Here is a 16163-nt window from a genome sequence, read left to right as displayed (position 1 = left end):
TCAGAGGGTCAGAGGGTCAGATGGTCAGAGGGTCAGAGGGTCAGAGGGTCAGATAGTCAGAGGGTCAGATGGTCAGAGGGTCAGATAGTCAGAGGGTCAGATAGTCAGAGGGTCAGATAGTCAGAGGGTCAGATGATCAGATAGTCAGAGGGTCAGAGGGTCAGATAGTCAGAGGGTCAGATAGTCAGAGGGTCAGAGGGTCAGAGGGTCAGATAGTCAGAGGGTCAGAGGGTCAGATAGTCAGAGGGTCAGATAGTCAGAGGGTCAGATAGTCAGATGGTCAGAGGGTCAGATAGTCAGATAGTCAGAGGGTCAGATGGTCAGATAGTCAGAGGGTCAGAGGGTCAGATAGTCAGAGGGTCAGAGGGTCAGATAGTCAGAGGGTCAGATGGTCAGATAGTCAGATAGTCAGATGGTCAGATGGTCAGAGGGTCAGATAGTCAGATGGTCAGATAGTCAGAGGGTCAGATAGTCAGATGGTCAGATAGTCAGATAGTCAGAGGGTCAGATGGTCAGATGGTCAGATGGTCAGATGGTCAGATAGTCAGATGGTCAGATGGTCAGATGGTCAGATGGTCAGATAGTCAGAGGGTCAGAGGGTCAGATAGTCAGAGGGTCAGATAGTCAGATAGTCAGATGGTCAGATAGTCAGATAGTCAGATAGTCAGATGGTCAGATAGTCAGATAGTCAGATGGTCAGATAGTCAGATAGTCAGATGGTCAGATGGTCAGATGGTCAGATGGTCAGAGGGTCAGATAGTCAGATAGTCAGATGGTCAGATAGTCAGATGGTCAGATGGTCAGATAGTCAGATGGTCAGATAGTCAGATGGTCAGAGGGTCAGATAGTCAGATGGTCAGATGGTCAGATAGTCAGAGGGTCAGATAGTCAGAGGGTCAGATGGTCAGATGGTCAGAGGGTCAGATAGTCAGATGGTCAGAGGGTCAGATAGTCAGATGGTCAGATAGTCAGATAGTCAGATGGTCAGATAGTCAGATAGTCAGATGGTCAGATAGTCAGATGGTCAGATGGTCAGATGGTCAGATGGTCAGATAGTCAGATGGTCAGAGGGTCAGATAGTCAGATAGTCAGATGGTCAGATGGTCAGATAGTCAGATGGTCAGATGGTCAGATGGTCAGATAGTCAGATAGTCAGATGGTCAGATAGTCAGATGGTCAGATGGTCAGATGGTCAGATAGTCAGAGGGTCAGAGGGTCAGATAGTCAGAGGGTCAGAGGGTCAGATGGTCAGATAGTCAGATAGTCAGAGGGTCAGAGGGTCAGATAGTCAGATGGTCAGATAGTCAGATGGTCAGAGGGTCAGAGGGTCAGATAGTCAGATGGTCAGATAGTCAGATAGTCAGATAGTCAGATGGTCAGATGGTCAGATAGTCAGATGGTCAGATAGTCAGATGGTCAGATAGTCAGATAGTCAGATGGTCAGATAGTCAGATAGTCAAATGGTCAGATGGTCAGAGGGTCAGATAGTCAGATAGTCAGATGGTCAGATGGTCAGATGGTCAGATAGTCAGATAGTCAGATGGTCAGAGGGTCAGATAGTCAGAGGGTCAGAGGGTCAGATAGTCAGAGGGTCAGATGGTCAGATAGTCAGATAGTCAGATGGTCAGAGGGTCAGATAGTCAGAGGGTCAGATGGTCAGAGGGTCAGATAGTCAGATAGTCAGAGGGTCAGATGGTCAGATAGTCAGATGGTCAGATGGTCAGATGGTCAGATAGTCAGAGGGTCAGAGGGTCAGAGGGTCAGATAGTCAGAGGGTCAGAGGGTCAGATGGTCAGAGGGTCAGAGGGTCAGATAGTCAGAGGGTCAGATAGTCAGAGGGTCAGAGGGTCAGATGGTCAGAGGGTCAGATGGTCAGATAGTCAGAGGGTCAGAGGGTCAGATGGTCAGAGGGTCAGAGGGTCAGAGGGTCAGATAGTCAGAGGGTCAGATGGTCAGAGGGTCAGATAGTCAGAGGGTCAGATAGTCAGAGGGTCAGAGGATCAGATAGTCAGAGGGTCAGAGGGTCAGATAGTCAGAGGGTCAGATAGTCAGAGGGTCAGAGGGTCAGAGGGTCAGATAGTCAGAGGGTCAGAGGGTCAGATAGTCAGAGGGTCAGATAGTCAGATGGTCAGATGGTCAGATGGTCAGATAGTCAGATGGTCAGATGGTCAGATGGTCAGATGGTCAGATAGTCAGAGGGTCAGAGGGTCAGATAGTCAGAGGGTCAGATAGTCAGATAGTCAGATGGTCAGATAGTCAGATAGTCAGATAGTCAGATGGTCAGATAGTCAGATAGTCAGATGGTCAGATAGTCAGATAGTCAGATGGTCAGATGGTCAGATGGTCAGATAGTCAGATAGTCAGATGGTCAGATAGTCAGATAGTCAGATAGTCAGATGGTCAGATAGTCAGATAGTCAGATAGTCAGATGGTCAGATAGTCAGATAGTCAGATGGTCAGATAGTCAGATGGTCAGATGGTCAGATAGTCAGATGGTCAGATAGTCAGATGGTCAGAGGGTCAGATAGTCAGATGGTCAGATGGTCAGATAGTCAGAGGGTCAGATGGTCAGATGGTCAGAGGGTCAGATAGTCAGATGGTCAGAGGGTCAGATAGTCAGATGGTCAGATAGTCAGATAGTCAGATGGTCAGATAGTCAGATAGTCAGATAGTCAGATGGTCAGATGGTCAGATGGTCAGATGGTCAGATGGTCAGATAGTCAGATGGTCAGAGGGTCAGATAGTCAGATAGTCAGATGGTCAGATGGTCAGATAGTCAGATGGTCAGATGGTCAGATGGTCAGATAGTCAGATAGTCAGATGGTCAGATAGTCAGATGGTCAGATGGTCAGATGGTCAGATAGTCAGAGGGTCAGAGGGTCAGATAGTCAGAGGGTCAGAGGGTCAGATGGTCAGATAGTCAGATAGTCAGAGGGTCAGATAGTCAGATAGTCAGAGGGTCAGATAGTCAGATGGTCAGAGGGTCAGAGGGTCAGATAGTCAGATGGTCAGATAGTCAGATAGTCAGATAGTCAGATGGTCAGATGGTCAGATAGTCAGATAGTCAGATGGTCAGATAGTCAGATGGTCAGATAGTCAGATAGTCAGATGGTCAGATAGTCAGATAGTCAGATGGTCAGATAGTCAGATGGTCAGATAGTCAGATAGTCAGATGGTCAGATAGTCAGATAGTCAAATGGTCAGATGGTCAGAGGGTCAGATAGTCAGATAGTCAGATGGTCAGATGGTCAGATGGTCAGATAGTCAGATAGTCAGATGGTCAGAGGGTCAGATAGTCAGAGGGTCAGAGGGTCAGATAGTCAGAGGGTCAGATGGTCAGATAGTCAGATAGTCAGATGGTCAGAGGGTCAGATAGTCAGAGGGTCAGAGGGTCAGATAGTCAGAGGGTCAGATGGTCAGAGGGTCAGATAGTCAGATAGTCAGAGGGTCAGATGGTCAGATAGTCAGATGGTCAGATGGTCAGATGGTCAGATAGTCAGAGGGTCAGAGGGTCAGAGGGTCAGAGGGTCAGATAGTCAGAGGGTCAGAGGGTCAGATGGTCAGATAGTCAGAGGGTCAGAGGGTCAGATAGTCAGATGGTCAGAGGGTCAGATAGTCAGATAGTCAGATGGTCAGATGGTCAGATAGTCAGATGGTCAGATGGTCAGATGGTCAGATAGTCAGAGGGTCAGAGGGTCAGATAGTCAGAGGGTCAGATGGTCAGATAGTCAGATAGTCAGATAGTCAGATAGTCAGATAGTCAGAGGGTCAGATAGTCAGATGGTCAGATAGTCAGATAGTCAGATGGTCAGATAGTCAGATAGTCAGATGGTCAGATAGTCAGATAGTCAGATAGTCAGATGGTCAGATAGTCAGATGGTCAGATGGTCAGATGGTCAGATGGTCAGATAGTCAGATGGTCAGAGGGTCAGATAGTCAGATAGTCAGATGGTCAGATGGTCAGATAGTCAGATGGTCAGATGGTCAGATAGTCAGAGGGTCAGAGGGTCAGAGGGTCAGATAGTCAGAGGGTCAGAGGGTCAGAGGGTCAGATGGTCAGATAGTCAGATAGTCAGAGGGTCAGAGGGTCAGATAGTCAGATGGTCAGATAGTCAGATGGTCAGAGGGTCAGAGGGTCAGATAGTCAGATGGTCAGATAGTCAGATGGTCAGAGGGTCAGATAGTCAGATAGTCAGATAGTCAGATAGTCAGATGGTCAGATAGTCAGATAGTCAGATGGTCAGATAGTCAGATAGTCAAATGGTCAGATGGTCAGAGGGTCAGATAGTCAGATAGTCAGATGGTCAGATGGTCAGATGGTCAGATAGTCAGATAGTCAGATGGTCAGAGGGTCAGATAGTCAGAGGGTCAGAGGGTCAGATAGTCAGAGGGTCAGATGGTCAGAGGGTCAGATAGTCAGATAGTCAGATGGTCAGATGGTCAGATGGTCAGATAGTCAGATAGTCAGATGGTCAGAGGGTCAGATAGTCAGAGGGTCAGAGGGTCAGATGGTCAGATAGTCAGAGGGTCAGAGGGTCAGAGGGTCAGATAGTCAGATAGTCAGAGGGTCAGAGGGTCAGATAGTCAGAGGGTCAGATGGTCAGAGGGTCAGATAGTCAGATAGTCAGAGGGTCAGATGGTCAGATAGTCAGAGGGTCAGAGGGTCAGATAGTCAGATGGTCAGAGGGTCAGATAGTCAGATAGTCAGATGGTCAGATGGTCAGATAGTCAGATGGTCAGATGGTCAGATGGTCAGATAGTCAGATGGTCAGATGGTCAGATGGTCAGATGGTCAGATGGTCAGATAGTCAGAGGGTCAGAGGGTCAGATAGTCAGAGGGTCAGATGGTCAGATAGTCAGATAGTCAGATAGTCAGATAGTCAGATAGTCAGATAGTCAGATAGTCAGATAGTCAGATGGTCAGATAGTCAGATGGTCAGATGGTCAGATGGTCAGATGGTCAGATGGTCAGATGGTCAGATAGTCAGAGGGTCAGAGGGTCAGATAGTCAGAGGGTCAGATAGTCAGATGGTCAGATGGTCAGATGGTCAGATGGTCAGATAGTCAGATGGTCAGATGGTCAGATGGTCAGATAGTCAGATGGTCAGATGGTCAGATGGTCAGATGGTCAGATAGTCAGATGGTCAGATGGTCAGATGGTCAGATGGTCAGATGGTCAGATAGTCAGATGGTCAGATGGTCAGATGGTCAGATAGTCAGATGGTCAGATGGTCAGATGGTCAGATAGTCAGAGGGTCAGAGGGTCAGATAGTCAGAGGGTCAGATGGTCAGAGGGTCAGATGGTCAGATAGTCAGAGGGTCAGATAGTCAGATGGTCAGATGGTCAGATAGTCAGATAGTCAGATGGTCAGAGGGTCAGATAGTCAGATAGTCAGATAGTCAGATAGTCAGATGGTCAGATAGTCAGATAGTCAGATGGTCAGATAGTCAGAGGGTCAGATAGTCAGAGGGTCAGATGGTCAGAGGGTCAGAGTGGAACATCATCAGTAAGTTGTGGCCATGCGTTAGTTAAGCATATACTTATAACAATTATCATTTAATGTGACGGTATTTTCATGGTGAGATGTATTCTAGAATTGTAACTGGGTTTACTGGGTTGTCGATGCTTTAGTGATCCATGTCTGCGATTTAGAAAGACGTGGTCCCGAGTTTTGTTTATTTTTTCCATTGATACCAAGCGGTTTCAGGACTCAATGAGTTGGCTTGTATACATTTTTTCCATCTGGTTAAATTTAGGAAAGAGATGGAGTACCTTTAAGAAACACCACGATGTGGCAACTACATGAAAGGAACCTCTGCTAGAAATGACCAGGCAGTTACAGGTAGAGAGATATTGACAAAGCTGCTAACCATACAAAAACAAAACTAGGAATAAACTTAAATCATGTGAACGTGGATTCAACACACAAACAAGGATTAAAAGAATGATTTAGAAGTTCAGTGAACAACAGAAGCCCACCAGTCTGATGCTCATTTCAGAACTTTACCCACAAAGACGAACTGAGTTTTAACAGAACTCTTTTCAAAGGAAAAGAGATGAAGAAGAGGAGGCAAAGAACAGAATAGACCATGAAGGTAGGAGCAGTATTATAACACTAATGCAGCTCAGAGTCCACAAATGACTGCAGAGAATATAGTTTTTATATCAAATCAACAAAGACTGAAATGTGAGCAGGTTAAGAGCCTGGAGATAAGTCTGAGATGACTAAGTACAAAAAGGCTACTAATTAAAGCTGCATAATAAATCTAAGGTACTAGTGGGACCTCACATGAACTGTAGTTAAACTCGCTGCCCAGAGTGTATCAATCTAAATCCCCCCATGTGATGCATATGCAGGGAAAACCCCCCCTGACTTTTACAAAGTTCTGAATACATGAAAAAAACATTCATAACAACAAGAAAGCAACTTTACATGGATGTGAAACACACAATCTCCTGGACGGTTTTAAATCTTGCAGGACGTTTCTACAAGTTTTGTGAAATGTTATTGCAAACACATAACTTTGTAGTGATGATGAGAGGTTGCAGGTGGAAGAAGACTGTCAGACAGGAGTCAGTCTGGTCCACAACTGGAGCCGACTTCCAAATTATTGGGCCATTTTATGGTGACTGTAGACACTATGTAGCCTTTTCATCAAAACAAACTGTCAAACATCCATCCATCATCCTGACCGCTTAGTCCGATGAAGGGTCTCGGGGAAGCTGGAGCCTATCCCAGCAGTCTTTGGGTGAAAGGCAGGGTACACCCTGGACAGCTCGTCGGTCCATCGCAGGGCCACACAGAGACAAACAACCACTCACGCACCTCTACGAGCAATTTATAGTAACCAGTTAACCTAACATGCATGTCTTTGGAGAACCCAGAGAGAACCCACGCATACACGGGGAGAACATGCAGACTCCACACAGAAAGGCCACTGACCAAACCCCTCCCAAGCCGAGGATCGAACCAGTGACCCTCTTGCTGTGAGGCCACTATTCCACCGTGCCGCCCCAGCACTGTGAAACACCAAACCCAAAGAGACCTTAGTGACGTAGGAGGATAAACAGCAAGTCTGAAACCATCAGAGGAGGAGAACAGAGGCAGACTGGTTATTGTTATGTGTAAAGAACTGTAATGAAGTTATGGATGTAATGATCATGTTTTTGCTTATGTGCAGGCGAACCCTCCATCCTACGACCGATCGGAGGACCTGGCCTCGCTGCCTTATCTGAATGAATCCAGTGTGATGAATTCCCTGAGGCAGCGCTACGGAAGCAACCTCATACACACCTATGCTGGGCCCAACATGGTGGTCATCAACCCTCTCAGCACACCCTCCATGTACTCTGAGAAGGTCAGCCAGGCTATTTTCCTGCTGCTTCTGCTGGGGAGGGATTTGTTCAGCTGTTGGTTCTGGATATCACAGACCAGTCACCTGTTTTTTATGGAAGTCCCAGACTAGAAGTTGGCGCTATAGATGCCCGATTTCTTTAATGCTCAGTAGAAATCTGAAATCTTTAACACTAGAACCAACAGCCTACAAAAACTTTTGTTGGGGTGTGTGTGTGTGTGTGTGTGTGTTGGGAGGGGCTAATAACAGCATCATCTTCTGCCTGTTCTAACATAAATTCATGACACCGACCTTCTGTCGAGGGCTGTCTGTAACAAAGAAGATGGGGGGGGGGGCGTCATCAGACCTGGGGAGCGATTAAAACTGGGTCCACATCCTGCAAGGGCCCCCCAGCTCAGTAGTCACCCCGGTGGAACTGCAGCAGACCTCAGCTGAGATGCTCTACATGGCTGGCCTTCCAACGTGGAGGACAAGTTCCTTCCTACCGCTTCCGAGATGAGCTCTCCTGCTGGGGGGTCGTGTGCCTGCTCAGGGTCACCGTGTGGTTATTCCAGAGACTCTCAGGTCCAGACTGTTAATAATGGCGCATTAGGGCCACCTTGGGGTGGTCAAAGTAAAGAATTGCTGCCGCGACACGATGTGGTGGGCCTGCAGAGACCCTGACATGGAGGAGTTGCATGACCGTGCCTGCTGTCTACTGAGTGGGCCAGCCCCCCTCATCCCAACCCCCTGGCCACCTTCGCCCCGTGAACATATTAAGGTGACATCTTCACTGGGCGCCTGCTCATGCCTGCTACCTGCTGGTGGTGCACGACCTCCGTTCATAGCCAGAGATTTTTCAGCTGAGCTCCATCTTTGACCGCCTGGATGACCTGTTTGGACGCTGGGCCTCCCAGGTGTGATCACAGCTGATAACCTGCCCTAATTTACATCAGCTGAGTTCATTTTCTCACACTGTGGTCCATCAAACACATCAGGACGGCAGTGTATCCCCTGGAGAGCAATGGGGGCGTGGAAAGTCTAAACAAAACGCTCAGAGATGGCATCCGAGCTTGTCTGGAGGAGGGGAGGACCATCAGCAACGCTCTCAAGCAAACTCTCCTGACCATCCTGGCATCCAAACATTCCACCAGTGGAGTGTCTCCTCCATTGCTCATGATCGGACGTGAACTTAGACAGCCAATGGACCGCTTGAGCGCTAAGCCTGGACAGGAGCCATGGCTCCAGATCGCACAAGCCAAGGTGAGAGATTCACAGGCTCGGCTGAAAGGAAGGTCTGATGCCACACTTTCAGCAGGAGACTGGGTCAGGATGAAACGCCTCCAGCGCCAGAATGCAGTCATACTGCTCAGAACCTCTGGGGGTGACAGAGCAGCTTGGGCCAACCTCTCACTGGCTGGAAAATGGGACTCCTTGTCATGCAAACCATCTCCATAGAGCCCCCCTGTCCCAGCATCCCCTCTGTCCCGGCAGCCAGGCCTGGAACTGATCGGGGGAAACCGCCCAGGTGTCCACATCCAGCAGCCCTTCTGATGGGTCCTTGTGATGAAGTGTTGGGGATGATGGGGGTGTTGGTCATGGTACTGGGATACAGCATGGTGGGAGTGGGGAGAGGGGGGGGTCAAAGTGCACTCAGGATGCACGGGGTATGGATGTTATTAGTGTGTAGGTTGGTTTTAATTGAAGTGAAATCATATTATACTACTTTTTGTCTTCATGATGCAGTGTGTGTGTATTTATGTGTTCGTATCGGTGTAGGTGCGGGTTAAATACATACTTTTGTGATGCTCATGTGCAGTATTGTCTCCACAACCCCTCTTCTTTCCCCAACAGGTGATGCACATGTTCAAAGGTTGTCGGCGGGAGGACTCCGCTCCTCACGTCTATGCTGTGGCCCAGTCAGCGTACCGCAACCTGCTGACCACCAGGCGGGACCAGTCCATCGTGCTGCTGGGGAAGTCTGGCAGCGGAAAAACCACCAACTGCCAGCATCTGGTTCAGTATCTGGTTTCTATAGCTGGCAGCACTGGCAAAATCTTTTCTGGTAAGAATTCAGAACATTTTACATTTTCATAACAAGAAATGATGGAAGTAAATTTACTCATCTTTTCATGTTTTCTAAGATAAATTTATAGAATGTTTCAGAAGTCATAATCAACGTTAGACTCTTGCTTTCCAGCTTTAGTCTGAAATAAAGCCGTTTTATCTCCGGGTCATGAAACCTGCAGTTCCTCAGTCTGCAGTTCTTCTCTCATGACACTGCTCGCTCCTGGATGCATTCAGCATTACTGACCGGCAGCTGAACACTTTCCTCACATCGAGACTCTGGAGACATGTTGCCGCTGTCCACAGGTTTAATGATGCCAAAGAAAGAGTGAAACTGAAGAAATAAAGGGATATTATGGCGCCAAGGCTACCAAGAAGCTGAGAGGATAACACATGGTTAAGCTAGCACTGAATAAGAAGTAAAACTAGCAAAGCGCCCATTTCACTAACAACAGAGATTCTTTCAATCTAACGAGCTCAACATGATGACAATACACAAAACCATCAAAGTGTGTTCAGTGAGAGGCTTCTTCAGGTCCGATGGAAGACTGAAAGATACAGAAGATCATTCCTGCCAGCAGCCATCAGCCTCTGGAACAAGACCTCCTCTAGTTATTATTATTATTATATACTACAATATTTCCCTTTGGGGATTAATGAAGTATTTTTCATTCATTCAGTCGGTACCGGCGATCCAGCTGCAGAGCTACAGAGGCGGACAGACGTCCATGTAAGCAGAGGTTACTCTCCGCCGTCACGTCTACTTTCCTCTCAGTGAATCTCTACTGAAAGAGGCCTGCAGCAGCGTTGCTCTACATACTTTCTGGTTCGTGTAGCTTTAAAAGGAAGGCATAGTGGTTAGCACCGTGGCCTCACAGGAAGAAGGTTGCTGGTTCGAGCCTCGGCTGGGGGGAGGTTTCAGCAGTGTGGGGAGTGTTCTCCCCTTGTATCCGGGGGAACTCTCCAGCTTCCTCCTGCCGTCCAAAGACATGCATGTTGGGTTAACTGGTCTACATTGTGCCTAGCGGTCTGTGTGAATGGTCGTTTGTCTCTCTGTGTGTCCCTGTGATGGACTGCCTCTCGCCCAGTGGGATAGACTCCAGCTTCCCTTAATTTGACTAATCAGTTCATAAATGATGACTGAATATACCTTTAACCTTAATAAAACTGAGTATTTGTTAAAATTATTACTCTGTTCAAATAACCTTATTTTAACTCCTACTCAGCGGCCGAAGTTCGGTTCTAGTCAAACACATTACAGGAATTTCCATGTACAGTTGGGATCGTAGTCTGGGCATCTTTACTTACGTGTTACCTGCTGGTAGTTCAGGTTCAGCTAAAGTAGTTGTGGGTTCATTCCTTCAGTTTGCTCACACACACCATCAGAGCAAAAGCAACAACATTTTTGGGTGATTCAGTTTTACTTCCAGCTGGTGTCTCAGGATGGGAAACGGGGTCCTTCATTGTAGGAACAGACCCTCCTTTCAGCAGAAGCCTGGTAGCAAACCCCGTCATACTGGTCCGTTTATCCAGCAGTGCTGGTCACAAATAAAAACATGGTCGCACTAAAACAAACTCCATCCATTGCTGTCTGGTCGTTGTTTCATTCAGAAATTTGAAGAAATGTTTCTTTCCATCACAACTGAAGAAGCGTTTCTTGTATTGGCTCTGAAAACCTCCCAGTGTCCAAGGACAAACTGGGACAAAAACTTGGCCTGGGCATTTTGAGCCGAGACCGGCCCACCGGGTGGAGAGACGAAGGGCTAAGAATGAAGACAAACTTTCTTGTGAGAGTGCTTCTGCACTGCCTTGCTGATGTATATGTACTTGTTTAATGAAGTAAAAGCAAGGCCATCCTCGCTGTCCCATTATTCTATAATGTAGGTGTCAGATTCTATAACTTAGTGGAAAATTTCTTGGCTTCACCCTCCAGCATGTCGTCTTTGTGAATGTTCAGTACAGTAATAGAATCAATGCAGGTAACTGGCAAGAGTTCAGAAAAGTCATCAATAAAACCACCATAGTGTCCTTTAGGATCACCACTTTAGGAATAATAATAAGTTTAAGAAACCTGTTATTATCCGTTGCTGGAAAAGTACAGGATGCAGATGATATAAAAAACAACATTCACAGAAAAATAATAAGCAACAATAATATGTACAGTATATGGTCTGACAGGTATTTAAAGAAATGAAAACACTAAATAAAATATCTTCATACTGGAACAAATGTTTAAATGTGCGTGTGTGTATGCTGAGGAAACTTTTTGCTGCACATTTTGCTGCATCTGCCGGAAGGCTTGTCTCTAGTTTTTGGTTGGCATGACAACCATGACCCAGGAGGGAGGGGCATGGGCCGGCTGTTGTAATTGGTCTAGCCCAGGATCAGTCATGACTAATCGGTCTGTATACCATTAGCCATCGTAGCTCATACCTTTATGGTGAGTACCATTAACTCTTGGAAAAGCTTCCCGGCCGATAATACCCGTCGGCTCACTGGGGAAGTGCTGATTCCCAAAGCCAGCTCTAGTCATGCCAGTCTCCACTAGAGTTTTAGCCTCTTCCGTCTTCCACTGAGCCGTGAAGGTGGGAGTGGCTTTCTTGTCGTGAATGTGCACAACTGAGAGAAGATGACCAATCACGTAATAGGTCCCTTAAAGGCACACCGTGGTTGCTATTTCTGGGACTTTATGGGACATGGAGGTCATGGTTGCCCTCAGTGGAAGCCTCACTACCTGAGGAGGATTTGTCTGATTTCACCTGGTTGACCCACATTCCATTCATCAACAAATAGTAATTAGTCTGGTTTGACTTTTCAGTTTCATACATGTAACTTAGATATAGATATAGATATCTATATGTAGATATAGATATAGATATAAACCAAGTGTAACTATGAACCTAAGAATCAGCTGCTGATCCATGTATTCATCAACTCTATAACAGCATTACAGTGGGAGTATCACACAGGTGGAAAACATCTACTCCACCATCAAATGTGCAGTTTGAGCACCTGTCCATCCCATCCCAGACATAATGGGAAGTTCCAAGTCCATTACACAGCTGCATATGAACAAAATGCTCAGCATATAGAGGTTTGGGCACTTCTCCTCCATTTCATTGTGAAAAGCAGCTCTGGATTGTAAATCATGATAATTTATGTCTCTTTCCTTCTGGACGCAGCAGAGAAGTGGCAGGCCGTCTACACCATCCTGGAGGCTTTTGGAAACAGCTCCACCGCTATGAACACGAATGCCAGCCGTTTCTCTCATGTCGTGTCTCTGGACTTTGATCAGGCTGGCCAGGTGGCTTCAGCCTCCATCCAGGTAACACACCTGTACACACCCCTAGCAGATCTGTGCTTGCCTCAACATTTTCTACGTCTTTCACCTGGTTATCGCAGTTCATTCATATTTAATGAATAAAATCAGTCTAGAAATGAAATGCTGGCATTAGAAATGCATGAAGGAACCTCTCTGCCTCAGACGATGCTCCTGGAGAAGCAGCGGGTGAGCAGACGACCTGACGGAGAGTCAACCTTCAACGTGTTTTACTACCTGATGGCCGGAGCTGACAGCAGTCAGAGGTGACTGTCCAACCACTGTTCATCTGTTTAAAAAATACAAGCAGCGGCTGACGGCCAACCTGATTGGTCGTATCGGAATCACTTCTGCCTGTTTGAGAAAAATCGGAGTATCTTTCCAGTAATTGGAGATAAATAGTAAAGTACCAAAACAACACGTCTGCATTGTTTGTGAAAAGTCGGTCTGACTGATTATACGTCCACTTTCCCAGAACAGAGCTGCATCTCGGCCAGCTGGCTGAAAACAGTGCTTTTGGCATCCTCCCAAACTCGAAGGTAAAGTTCGTCCGTTTTGACTTCAGCTTGTTGGTGGTCATATGATGACATGGTTCATTCTCAGGATTGACTGAAGTCTCCTCTGATTTCCAGCCTGAAGACAAGCAGCGGGCCGCTCAGCAGTTCACCAAACTCCAGGCAGCCATGAAGGTCCTGGGCATCTCTAGTGAAGAGCAAAAGGCCCTCTGGCTTATTTTGGGGGCCATCTATCACCTGGGGGCCGCAGGAGCCACTAAAGGTAGGCGAGCCGTTCCTGGGGACATCTTGTGATCAGATTGCAGAGCCAGCTGATTGATGACGATGTGTTTTCACTGACATTTTTCTCAGTCTGGGTATTGATGCATTAACTGCTGTCTCTCTAACCCTCTCTGTTTACTTGCATGTTGCATGCTGCACCCAGATGGAGATGAAGGTAATAAATACATGTTTTTCTTATAGAATACTTCTGTCATTCCTCTCTTTGACTGTCCACTGGGGCGAAGATTATTATTATATGTTCTGTTACTGGAAGAGAAAAAGATCAGCCCATTTAGAGTCTAGTCAGCTGGAAACTTCTTCCTCATCATCACTGTCATCTGTAGGTTGTGTTATCAGAGGAAACATGTGTAGGAGATACATGTAGAAGAACCCACGGCATACGCTACTCAGAAAGTCTGGGATATTAACCTCTTGGGGAAAATTTACAGAAATGTACAAAGTTGATCCTATATCATGGATGTAGGACATTTAAGTAGCAGAACTTTGTGATGCAGTCCTTTGTTTTTAATGATGTGCAGTAGTCGTGGGTGCACCACAAGATAAAACGTGTCAGTAACTGTTTATGCATTAGCTTTTGTTTTGCCCTGATGTGTAAATGTAAACAAATAGACTTCATGAAACTTTAGTAGTTCAGAGAAAATCAAACTGGAGTCAGCTCATCTGTCAGGGTTTTTGTGGATTTATCTGGGGGGGGGCTCTGTCTTATGCTGGTCCCTGGTCGTGTCAGCCTGTGGGTGTTTCACACCTTCTTGTTTCCAGTGGGACGCAGGCAGTTTGCCCGCCATGAGTGGGCCCAGAAGGCAGCCTACCTGCTGGGCTGCACCCTGGAGGAACTCTCCTCGCTGATCTTCAAGCACCAGGCCAGAGGGCTGCAGCACTCCACCTCCTTCAGAGGAGGACCGGACAATGCTGGCCAAGGCGACAACTCAGGTACATACAGCAGTATCTTTTTACTGAACTGGTTCCCAGTCAGTTCCCAGTCACTGGGAACCAGTGTGAAGGGATGGGCGCACCCACACATCGCTTTGTTTCAGGTACTGTGAATCAGTCTCCCTCCAAACACAGGCGTTGTTTCAGGTGGGGGAGAAAGCAAAGTGCATTGTGGGATGAGCGCACACACATGTGGAGCAGCTTTGGACGGGAGGGGTGTCCGACGTGGAGGCGCTCTGATGTGAATAGAAAGGCCCAAACCGCTGTGATCTACTGCAGCTCCATGTTTATCTGGATGGTCTAGAACAGATCTCCAGATCTACCATCCTGCAACCCTTGAGCAACACACCTGAATCAGACGTGTGGCGAAGCCTTTGCAGAACTTAAAGACTTGCAGAAGAAGGAATTCAGCTATCTGGTTCAGATCCGTCTCGCTTCTCCTGGACGGCTTTCTTTCTTGATACCAAAAAATTCACAACAGTTTCAGTATTAATGTCAATTTACAACCAAATTCTCAGCAGGTAAGTATCTCAGGAAGCTACCAGCTGATGATGATGATGATGATGAAGATGAAGATGATGGAAACCTTCATCAACGGTCAGACTCAGGAGAAACCAGACCCCACATTCACCTTAGAAACACCATGAGGGTCCAGACAGACGTGAAGACAAAGGTAGTTTATTGTAGGAAGAGAGATACTTCACGATAAATCCTCCTTCATCTCCATGGAAACCAGCTAGACCTCCATCTCCGTGGAAACCAGCTAGACCTTCATCTCCATGGAAACCAGCTAGACCTCCATCTCCGTGGAAACCAGCTAGACCTCCATCTCCGTGGAAACCAGCTAGACCTTCATCTCCATGGAAACCAGCTAGACCTCCATCTCCGTGGAAACCAGCTAGACCTTCATCTCCATGGAAACCAGCTAGACCTTCATCTCCGTGGAAACCAGCTAGACCTTCATCTCCGTGGAAACCAGCTAGACCTTCATCTCCGTGGAAACCAGCTAGACCTTCATCTCCGTGGAAACCAGCTAGACCTTCATCTCCGTGGAAACCAGCTAGACCTTCATCTCCGTGGAAACCAGCTAGACCTTCATCTCCGTGGAAACCAGCTAGACTTCCATCTCCGTGGAAACCAGCTAGACCTTCATCTCCATGGAAACCAGCTAGACCTTCATCTCCGTGGAAACCAGCTAGACCTCCATCTCCACCTTTGATTGGCTACGAGCTTTCCTCTGTGTCTTCTTTCTGTTAGGGTCAAGGGTCACTGCTCTGGAGTGTTTGGAGGCCATGTCATCAGGACTGTATGCGGAGCTTTTCAGCCTGGTCGTCTCTCTCATCAACAGGTAAAGCTCCAGCATTTACTGTCAATCCACTTTGTCTGCCAGTCTGGTCCAGGTTCCGGCTCTGAGGAAGGCCTGGAGGTTCCAGGTGGTTCCATCAGGGAAGAAGCGAGAGTCTGTAATCAGCCTAGTTCACTCAGCGGGCTCCAGAGGAAGTTTACTATCTAGTAACGTAGTGATGGATGAGTAGGTAGATAGTTTACTACATGTGTGCCTGGACCAGAGGAGTCTAGGGTCAGTTACTTCTCTGCGTCACATGACACTGTGAGATCTGCATGAGTCACCATAACCAGGACATGATGTGACGCTGTCTGGCCCGTTTGGGCAGCAGCAGACGGTAACCGGCAGGTAGCTGATGGACGCGGACTGG

The 16163-nt window shown here is 47.2% G+C and overlaps 1 protein-coding gene across 5 annotated transcripts in view; it reads left to right on the top strand.

The window, feature by feature from the left end:
* The window catches only part of myo18ab (myosin XVIIIA b), a 103597-nt gene that overhangs the window by 34536 nt on the left and 52898 nt on the right, over positions 1-16163 (top strand). For 4 of the 5 annotated variants that reach the window (XM_079246676.1, XM_079246675.1, XM_079246672.1 and 1 more), the window contains 8 exons: positions 7183-7359; positions 9190-9400; positions 12585-12727; positions 12887-12987; positions 13197-13260; positions 13354-13498; positions 14278-14448; positions 15706-15796. In XM_079246676.1, coding sequence (XP_079102802.1) covers positions 7183-7359; positions 9190-9400; positions 12585-12727; positions 12887-12987; positions 13197-13260; positions 13354-13498; positions 14278-14448; positions 15706-15796 — 1103 coding nt within the window. The remainder of the gene's footprint in view (positions 1-7182; positions 7360-9189; positions 9401-12584; positions 12728-12886; positions 12988-13196; positions 13261-13353; positions 13499-14277; positions 14449-15705; positions 15797-16163) is intronic. The other variant, XM_079246674.1, reaches the window with a different exon arrangement.

This window comes from Telmatherina bonti (assembly GCF_933228915.1).
Source record: "Telmatherina bonti genome assembly, chromosome: 9".
NCBI classification, from domain to species: domain Eukaryota; kingdom Metazoa; phylum Chordata; class Actinopteri; order Atheriniformes; family Telmatherinidae; genus Telmatherina; species Telmatherina bonti.
Note: the sequence above shows the minus strand (reverse complement) of the source record. Positions and strands in the feature narration are given on the sequence as shown.